The 10,839-nt window shown below is 36.6% G+C and overlaps 1 protein-coding gene across 1 annotated transcript; it reads right to left on the reverse strand.

Annotated features, from left to right (window-relative positions):
* Positions 1 to 8,607: 8,607 nt before the first annotated feature.
* Positions 8,608 to 10,489, reverse strand: LOC123318217. Its single transcript, XM_044904832.1, has 2 exons — positions 10,172 to 10,489; positions 8,608 to 9,109 (listed from the first exon to the last, which is right to left on the reverse strand). The coding sequence occupies exons 1-2, from the start codon at positions 10,474 to 10,476 to the stop codon at positions 8,608 to 8,610; spliced, it is 807 nt and encodes a 268-aa protein (XP_044760767.1). The 5' UTR covers positions 10,477 to 10,489.
* Positions 10,490 to 10,839: the final 350 nt, after the last annotated feature.

The raw sequence follows: 10,839 nt of genomic DNA on the forward strand, positions 1-10,839 counted from the left end.
TTCTTCTCTTTGCTTTCATTCAATATATTTACGTTGAAATCACCGCAAATAATCCACTTATATGTTGAGTATTTTCTGTTCATAATGATATTTTCAAAAACTTGTTCTAACTTGTTCAAAAAATTTTCCAAGTTCGCTTTCTGTGATCTATAAACAGTAAATACTATTAGCTTCTGTTCAGGGATTTCTATTGCTGCTATTTCTAAATTTATTTCTTCTTCAAATTCGTTGATACTTCCAATTAATTTATATGGTAACGAATTTCGGACCATTATCATGGCTCCTCCACATTTTAGATTGGATCTGCAGAAGTAGTCAGCAATATTATAATTGTCAATATTAATGTGAGGGAAAAGGATACTCTCATCTTGACTATACCAATGCTCAGTAATGCACACTATTTCTGGGTTTAGTTCATTCAGTAGCAAATTTAACTGACTGATTTTATTTTTGAGACATTGTGTATTGAGATTGATTATTTTTATTTTAGTTGGTGCTAATTTACTTGGGGTTCGTAGATTCCTGTTTAAAAATTGTCGGAGACGATGTAATGCCTACTGATTTCCTATTATAATTAAATCGGTACCTCGAAAAAGCAACCCCTGACGGCCAGAATTTACAGTCATATACCTGTTCTTTATGCTTAAAGTCTAGTCCTACCTGGAAACATTCATTATCAGCAATTTGGTGATATGTGTTAATTTTATTTACAATAATTTGTTCTTCTTTCGACGTTTCCAATTTATCTGTTATATAGGTTTTTATTATTTCTTCCGTTACACCTGTTTTAATTTTCGAAAGAAATAGCCATACTTTTTTAACGCGAACGACCCTACCTTGAAATGTAGTTTGGTTTTCATTGTTTGTAGCTGTACCAATAATTTTTGGGCGTTTCGGTTTAATCGTCCTCCATGGAATTTCCGAATTGCTTGAATTTCTCCCCGTGTTTTCATGTTCAGTATTATTGTTTTGTTTGCTTTCGTCCGATATCGTAGTTCGGTTGTGCTCTTTCATTCTGCTGTCATTCACTTCCGTCAGTTGACTTTGACTTAATTTGAAAACTATTGTGCGCATATATAACTCCATCACGGGACTAGGGCAGAACACGAACAACTATAGGAAAAGGCTCCATGAGGAATTCTGCAACGCCTACCCAAATATAAATGTCACTGAACAACGGGTGGCAGACCAGTACCGCGTAATTCTGAGAAATGAACTAATACCAATGGCCAGAATCGACGCAATTAAACAAGAACTTCAGCGTCCGCCAGTAACAGAGAGCGACACCAACATCTCTGATGAGATTCACATGCCTGGGCAACAACAGCCAGAAGAAATTGACGCTGAAAGTCCATCTTGCAACCCAAGTGAGGCAGAACACTAGGACGATAGGGAAGAGCTCCACCGACAAATTGACTCTGAGATGAGGGTATATTTTGCCGAATTGGAAGGAACAGATCCTCTTCATCGAATAGCACCTCCCCGACTCAATACATCCAAGAATATGTCACTCATAATCGACATCTTGAATAAGGACGTTTTACCTGAGTACCTACAGAATGGCAGTTCATTGGAATATCTTCATCTAGTTTTTTACTGTGCAGCGCTAACGACGGCTAAAATCATAGGGGCAAAAATTCGCCGAACGAACAACGATGGTCCAAAATTACACAAATTATATGCGCCACCATGGCAGAAACGTCTTCAACACAAAACAGAGAGACTAATAAGAGACATTGGACGACTGACGGAGTACGTGAACGGAAATCGCGAAAGGAAGGTTGTGAAAGCTGCCAAAGAAATCATGGATAGAAACAGAACACACACAGAACGAGAGACTGAGAATGCTTCAGCTCACCACTGCCTCGACACTCTGAAGCAAAAGCTAAGTCTGTATGCAGAACGCCTGAGAAGATATAAAAGCAATTATAGCCGGAAAAGAGACAACAATTCATTCGAAAAGTCGGAAGAAACTTTCTACCGGTCACTCACATCGTCTGATGGAGAAAATGGAAAGTTACCACCAAAAGAAGCCATTGAACAATTCTGGACCGAACAATTATCAACGAAACCTCAGTTCAATGGAGATACCGGATGAATTGAAGATGAAAAGTCTGAAGCTGTAAAATATGAGCCGATACAACATGACATAATCACAATTGAAGAAGTAAAATCAGCTATCAGAGGACTACACAACTGGAAAACACCTGGGCCTGATGGATTACAGAACTTCTGTATCAAGAAACTTTGGATCATGCATGACAAATTGACCTCCGCAATAAATGATGTCACTGAAAATCCTGAAAGAATGCCAATATTCCTTACACATGGCACAACGTACCTGTTACCTAAAGGCCAAAGGAATACAGAAGACCCATCCAAATACCGACCAATCACATGTCTTCCAACGATGTACAAATTAATCACATCGTGCATTTCAAATCGAATTCACAACCATTGCGAAAGGAATAACATCATCGCCATGCAACAAAAAGGATGCACCAAAGAGAGCAGAGGGTGCAAAAAACAGCTAAAAATTGATTCAGTTATCGGCAATCAAGCGTTCTCCAAGCGAAGGAATCTTTACGCTGCGTACATAGACTACAAGAAAGCATTCGATTCTATACCTCACGAATGGCTCTTGACTATCTTGAATATTTACAAGGTGGATCCCAATATTGTTAAGTTCCTGAAAAACGCTATGTCAACCTGGCGTACTAGTCTTCAAATGAAAGCCGCAGATGGCTCCATTACGACAGGACCTATTCCAATAAGACGCGGAATTTTCCAAGGGGATTCGCTGAGCCCTCTGTGGTTCTGCATGGCTCTGAATCCCTTGTCTCATAGATTGAACTCTACGGACTACGGATTTGCCATCAAAAGCGGCAGTAGAACTATGATGAAACTGAATCATCTCCTTTACATGGACGATTTGAAACTCTTCGCATCTACCAAAAAACAAATGCAACAGATGCTGAAAATGGTGGAAGGATTTTCGGAAGACATCAAAATGAAGTTTGGATTAGAAAAATGTCGACTGCTCAACATAACGAGATGGAAAATAGAAGATGGTACGTTCAAACTCAGAGAAGGTGCAGAAATTGAAGCATTGAAGGAAGGAGACACATACAAGTATCTGGGCATAAAATAGGCAAGAAAAATCAATCAGATCCAGATGAAGAAAGAACTAACGGAGGAGTTCACCCGAAGATTGAGAAGGATAATGAGAACTGGCCTTTACAGCAAGAATCTGATAAAAGCTATCAATACCTACGCTTGCTCGGCGCTGAGCTACTCATTCGGTATCATCTCTTGGACCACCACCGATTTAGCAGCCTTACAAAGAAAAATAAGGACGATGCTCACTAAACACAATAAACATCACCCCAAAAGCTCAATAGAACGGACCGAGCTGCCACGACATCTTGGGGGTAGAGGAATTGTTGATTTGTCCAACCGTATGAGCCAGGAAATTGAAGGACTTCGAAAATATTTTCTGAGCAAGGCTGCTTCGTCAGAACTCCATCGAGTAGTTTGTGTTGCTGATACTTCTACACCGTTAAAGCTACAGCAGGACCACTTGGAAACCGTCGAACACTCTGCAGAAAGTAAAATGCAGAAACTGATTGGCAAACCTTTGCATGGGAGGCACCAGAACGAGGTCAACCATGATTACGTCGACATTTCTGCGTCGAACTACTGGTTGACTTCCGGAAGGTTGTTTCCTGAGACAGAGGGCTTCATGCTTGCCATCCAGGATCAGGTGATTCCAACAAGGAACTACATGAAATATATCGCCAAGGATGCCTCAGTGGCGGATGATAGCTATCGTTATGGCTGTGCGACACATGAAACTATCCAGCACATCACCGGGGGATGTCAGAAGTTCGCGGGCACGGAGTACAAAAATAGACATGATGCCGTTGCGAAGATTCTTCACCAAGAATTGGCACTAAAACACCAACTTCTAAGTTCGAAAAAGGTTTCTTATTACAATTACCATCCGGATGCTGTATTGGAAAATGAACATCACAAGCTCTATTGGGATCGCACGGTTCTCACAGACCGGAAAATAACCCACAATAGACCAGACCTCATATTGCTCAATAAGGATGAGGACACAGCACTTTTCATCGATGTGGCGATTCCAAATAATAACAATCTTCTAGATAGGCACGCTGAAAAAATTTCAAAGTACAGAGATCTCGAGGAGCAAACCAGGAGACAGTGGAAGCTGAAAGATGTCAAGACCATCCCTATTGTCATATCATCTACAGGCCTGATACCGAAGAAACTACTGGAGAACTTGAGGAAACTTCAGCTGGACGAAAATATCTCTAGAGTGATGCAGAAGGCGGTACTGCTGGGAACGGCGAGAACTGTACGCAAGTACATGGGAAATTCAGAGGAACACCGTCTGCTCCGACAGGAAGTGCGGACGGAGCAGGAATCCAACTTACAGCAGGGATCCGAGGAGCGACCTGAACCCGACCAACACCACGAGCCCGAAAACCTGGAAAGGGCTCCAACAGAGCTTAATCCTTTTGATATCTGAGATATCTGGGATAAGTGAATTTTCCTCTGAAGAGGAGTGTGAAAGCCGCAAGGCTAAAGTCATAAAGCTCTGTTTTATAATAGGCAGTGATTTCTCTGAATTTCAGGATTTTCATAATTTTCAATAGAGAATTACTCAATTTTTTCGGAACGTTACTGTAACCATTTCTATACTTATATATCTGCAGTATTTTCTTCGATTGAGACCATTTCAAATTTTAACGTATGATTTCATAATTGTGATTCAAAATTTCCAACAATTATAAAATTTCAATTCTGACTTTATTCATTTTATTTACCTTTGGCATTCATAAGACTGTTTTTCCATTTAATGCTTGTGGACTTTGAGTAGTTGAACATCTACACGGTTCTTCAAAATTACATGCAGAATCAAAATAACCCAAAAACATTATTCCTCTTCAAGAATATTGATTTTTCGTGAGGTAATATGCTTTCGACGAATGAAATAGAATGTTCTCGAAACTCCAGGTAAAAACCTGATCGAAAGTTAATGCGTTTTCTCAAAATTCTGCATCCCTACTCTTTCACTAGATAACGTCATGTTCTGAAATTATATTCAGTATAACTCTGTTTGCTCTTTTGAGAGGTTGAAAATCTCGGCGAATTCCTCAGTGTCTTCTCGATCATTGGCAAAATTGTGTGAATTTTTTCATTCAGAATACCGTATCGATAAAATTTGAAAATGAGGTTAACTAATGATTGGTACGAGAAGTTGATGTAAGTAGTGTATATTCAGCATGACTTCGAATTAATTAGTGTAGAAAAAGTTGTTAACATCAAAATATTTTTCATTCAATCAAGTCTCCAGAGAATTTCAGGTTTCTTATATTTCCCACTAATCAATTTTTGAATCTGTTTGAATAGCCACTCTAACCCCGTACTAATTCAATACATTTGCAGAATTGATATTCTTTCCGTTAAAAATATTTCTCCACTCATCCTATTGTTTCAAAATTGTGATTCAATATTTTCAACCCTTCAATAATCAATTATACTCTTTCCCCGTTTTGTTTGCGTCTTGAGATATGAAACAGGCTTATTTCTTTCATTTTTGTGGACTTTGAGTAGCAGAAAATCATTTCGGTTCTTCAAAATTACATGCATATTCAAAATAACAAATAATCATGATACCGTTTCGCGAGAATAGAATTTCAGCAAAGTATTATTCTTTTGAAAAATAGGAAAGAATGTTGTCGAAATTCTAGATTAAATTTGCATAATTGATTTCCTTTTCAATTGAGAACCTTCCAAATCCTATCGTTCGGTTTCTCAATTGTGATTCAATATTTTCAATATTTCAATTATCTTTTTTCTTTTTGCTCTTAGAAATGAAAGTTTTTTTTTCATTCATTCTTGTGATATTTGAATGGTTAACATAATTGCAGTTTTTAGAAATTACATGAAGAATCGAAATAACAAATGATCATGATACAGTTTCACGAATTTAGACTTTTAGCAAAGTATTGTTCTTTTGAAAAATATGATAGAATGTTCTCGAAATTCCAGGTAGAAACCTGACCGTTAGTTAATGCGTGCTCTCAAAATTCTGCATCCCTACTCTTTTAGTAGATAACGTTCTATTCAGTATAACACTGTTCGCTCTTTTGAAAAGTTGAAAATTTCGGCGTATTCCTTAGTGTCTTCTAGATCATTGGCAAAGTTTTGTGAATCTTTTCATTCAGAATACCGTATCGATAAAATTTGAAAATGAAGTTAACTAATGATTGGTACGAGAAGCTGATGTAAGTAGTGTATATTCAGAATGACTTCGAATTAGTTAGTGTAGAAAAAGTTAATAACATCAAGATATTTTTCATTTAATCAAGTCTCCAGTGAATTTCAGGTTTCTTATATTTCTCACTAATCAATTTTTAAATTTTTTTGAATAGCCACTCTAACCTCGTACTAATTCAATACATTTGCTGAATTGATTCTTTTCGTTGAAAATATTTCTCCACTCATCGCATGGTTTCAAAATTGTGATTCAATGTTTTCAACCCTTCAATAATCAAATAAACTGTTTCTTCCTTTTGTTTGGGTTTTGAAATATAAAACAGGCTTATTTCTTTCATTTTTGTGGACTTTGACTAGCAGAAAATCATTTCGGTTCTTCAAAATTACATGCATATTCAAAATAACAAACAATCATGATACCGTTTCGCGAGAATAGAATTTTAGCAAAGTATTATTCTTTTGAAAAATAGGATAGAATTTACTCGAAATTCTAGGTTAAATTCGCATTATTGATTTCCTTTTCAATTGAGAACATTCCAAAACCTATCGTTCGGTTTCTCAATTGTGATTCAATATTTTCAATATTTCAATTATCTTTTTTTCTTTTTGCTTATCCAAATATAAATTTTTTTTTCATTCATTCTTTTGATCTTTGAATATTTAACATGATTTCAGTTTCTTAAAATTACATGAAGAATCGAAATAACAAATAATCATGATACAGTTTCACGAATATAGACTTTTAGCAAAATATCATTATTTCGAAAAAAAAAAGATAGAATGTTCTCGAAACTCCAGGTAGAAACCTGACCGATAGTTAATGAGTTTTCTCAAAATTCGGCATCCCTACTCTTTTAGTAGATAAAGTTCTATTCAGTATAACTCTGTTCGCTCTTTTGAGAAGTTGAAAATTTTGGCGAAATCCTTAGTGTCTTCTAGATCATTGACAAAGTTTTGTGAATTTTTTCATTCAGAATACCGTATCGATAAAATTCGAAAATGAAGTTAACTAATAATTGGTACAAGGAGTTGATGTAAGTAGTGTATATTCAGCATAACATCGAAATATTTTTCATTTAATCAAGTCTCCATTGAATTTCAGGTTTCTTATATTTCCCACTAATCACTTTTTAAATTTTTTTGAATAGCCACTCTAACCCCGTACTAATTCAATACATTTGCAGAATTGATATTCTTTTCGTTGAAAATATTTCTCCACTTATCGTATTGTTTCAAAATTTTGATTCGATATTTTCAACCCTTCAATAATCAAATAAACTGTTTCTTCTTTTTGTTTGCGTTTTGAAATATAAAACAGGCTTATTTCTTTCATTTTTGTGGACTTTGACTAGCAGAAAATCATTTCGTTTCCTCAAAATTACATGCATATTCAAAATAACAAATAATCATGATACCGTTTCGTGAGAATTACATTACATTACTTAGATTATAAACTTTTAGCAGAGTATTAATCTTTCGAAAAATAAGATAGAATGTTCTCGGAATTCTAGGTTGAATTTGCATAAACGATTTCCTTTTCAATTGAGAACATGTCGAAACTTATCCTATGGTTTCTTAATTGTGATTAGATATTTTCAACTTATTCAATATTTCAATTATCACTTTCTTTTCTCTTTTGGCTCTTCCAAATATAATTTTTTTTCATTCATTCGTGTGAACTTTGAATGGTTTACATTTTTTTAGTTTTTCAAAATTACATGCAGAATCAAAATAGCCAAGGATCATTATACTGTTTCACGAATATGGATTTTTTGCGAAATATTATTGTTTTGAAAATAAGATGGAATATCTTTTAATTTCCCAGTTGAATTTGCAGTTTCGTATCTTTTGAACTAAGGAACATCTAAAAATCTCAAGGTATGGTTTCTCAATTGTGATTCAGTATTTTCAACTCATTCAATATTTCAATTATCACTTCCTCCTTTTGCTCTTCCAAATATGAATTTTTTTTTCATTCATTCTTGTGATCTTTGAATAGTTAACATAATTTTAGTTTCTCAAAATTACAAGCAGAATCAAAATAACAAATAATCATGTTACAGTTTCACGAATTTAGACTTTTAGCAAAGTATTATTCTTTTGAAGAATATAATAATAAGCCATTTAATAATAATAAGCCATTTATATAATAATAATAAGCCATTTATTTCCTACAGGAAGAACCCAATTACAGGAAATGAATAAAAATTAAACATTAAAGCAATATGAACTGAACCCAGACAAAAAAAACTCACAACCGATCATTACACCACTCGATGGTAACAAAGAAAACTCAGTCTACTGTTCACACTCCAAACTGCATAAAAGTACTTCAATAATACATGGTAAGGTGTCAAAATTAATATCACAAACCGCAGAGATCGTATTGAAGGTCCGGCACATAAACTCAATCGGAGATTGCAGGAGAAGATTGGTCCTGGGAGTACGCAAGTAAAAAAGTTCCTGTGATCTCGAATTCTGCCTTCTCACTATGAAGTTGACCATAGCTAGTAACGATGGACAATCCGTTATGTCATTCACTACATTGTACAAAAATTTCACCGCCAGTACTCTCCGTCTAACTTCCAAAGAGGAGACTCCAAATCTGTTCAAAAGCAAGCCATACTCTGAACCTCTCACTGGGTAGACACCATCCTCCCTCCAGACAAGGTACTTCAGGAAACGCTTCTGAATTGATTCAATGCGCTGTCTGTGACAATTGTAGATGGGATTCCAAGCCACAGAGCCATAGTCCAACCTGCTTCTTATTAATGCATTGAAAAGGCACAAAAAGGTTGATGTGTGACAAGGGCGGCTCGTCAGAGGAGGCAAGGGAGGCTAAGCCTCCTCATAAAGCTTAGAGCTAAAATACATTCACTTCGCGCATGTCCTCATTTTCAGAAAGTAATTTCTATATAAATTTTCCGAACACCTGAACTAGATATTCAGATAAAAATTAGTTCATTTTTCGGTCCTCCGCTCATAAATATCCAGCATAACAATCATACAATCCACCGGCTGCGTGCGCGTCCGCCGCGTCGAATGTGAATATTTCCTATCATCCTAGTACTGCCTATTCGGACGGAGGCTGTTGGGCCTGCTGCCTCCGTTGATAGTGTAACTCACGCATACGTTCTCTGGACTCACATACTAGCCGAACAAGAATTCAGCTGACTTACTGTACCATATTCGCCCGTAAAATGTACCAGAGGAGGCTCAGCTCCCCTGTTCTCCATTGATTCTTTCGTGCCGTCTTCGACTATATTCGCTTGATCTCCGACGGTAGGGGCGTTGTCCGGCGGTAGTTGTTATGATTTCAATTTTCAATTTGAATGTAACGACTTCGTGGAGAACTGGAACTTCGGGAAATTTGTGATATATTCTTGTTAAGATAGGTTGTTTTGTTAGGGCGTTAGGGGTAAGTACTGATACGGATCAAAAAATAAAATGGAATTGAATATTGAGAATTAACTGTACACGTTGTTAAAACCTTTACAAGGCCTCCACCAAATTTAATTACACTAAAGTCTACCGAAAATCGTCAGAATAGAAGTTTCAGTGTTGTTTGGTACGATAAATGTGATTGGTTAACTGGATCGATCAAACGGGAAAAATTATTTTGCTGGCCATATTTACTATTTTCTCATCAAACAGAATATACTTCATGGTTCAAAACGGGGTTTTCAGATTTGAAAAATTTACCGCGAACTATCGAAAGGCATAACAAGTCAAAGGAGCATATAGCATCCTCTTGCATTCAAAATCTTAGAACTGACAACTTTTCATTATGTTGAAGAAGTATACTTTATTGACTGATAATAATAAGCCTCCTCAGCTCTCATGACCACGAGCCGCCACTGATGTGTGAGTAAAATATCTGCAGTTGCGTATTATGAAACCATAAACCTTCGAGACAGAAAGCACTAACTGATCAACGTGCGGGATGAAAGTGAGTCTACTATCAAAGATCACACCCAAATCCCTCACCTCAGATACTCTCGCCAACAAATTACCGCACACTGTGTAGGGGAACACAACAGGTTGCTTACTCCTCGTGAAAGACATGACGCTACATTTAGAAATATTTAGGCTGAGCTTGTTAACAACACACCAATAATACAACCGCTCTAAATCCTCCTGAAGCCCCTCGCAATCACCTGAACTCATTATCCTGCGGAAAATTTTCAAATCATCGGCAAATACCAGCTTTGCACTCTCTATTACATCGATGATATTATTTAAAAACAATATGAATAAGAGAGGGCCCAGATTAGATCCCTGAGGTATACCGGATGTAGCAGCATACTCTTCTGAACGGAAGCCTTCGATCTGAACATATTGCCGACGATTGAACAGGTAAGATGCGATCACCGCCAGCAATGTATGTGAAAAGCCGAACTTACATCTGAGTTTTTCAATAAGGATTTCATGACAGATCTTATCAAAAGCCTTCTGGAAATCGGCAAACATAACATCCACTTGATGACCCTCATCCAGGCTACGAGTCAAAAACTCGGTAAAGCAAACGAG

Source organism: Coccinella septempunctata, chromosome 8 (assembly GCF_907165205.1).
Source record: "Coccinella septempunctata chromosome 8, icCocSept1.1, whole genome shotgun sequence".
NCBI lineage: Eukaryota > Metazoa > Arthropoda > Insecta > Coleoptera > Coccinellidae > Coccinella > Coccinella septempunctata.

What these genes read in the sequence shown, in the direction of transcription:
- LOC123318217 (XM_044904832.1), bottom strand. Translation starts at nt 10,476, where the DNA reads ATGAGTTCAGGTGATTGCGAGGGGCTTCAGGAGGATTTAGAGCGGTTG. An exon ending in TGCAGATATTTTACTCACAC is followed by an intron (nt 9,110 to 10,171) that starts ATCAGTGGCGGC and finishes CCCTTGTCACAC; the next exon opens with ATCAACCTTTTTGTGCCTTT.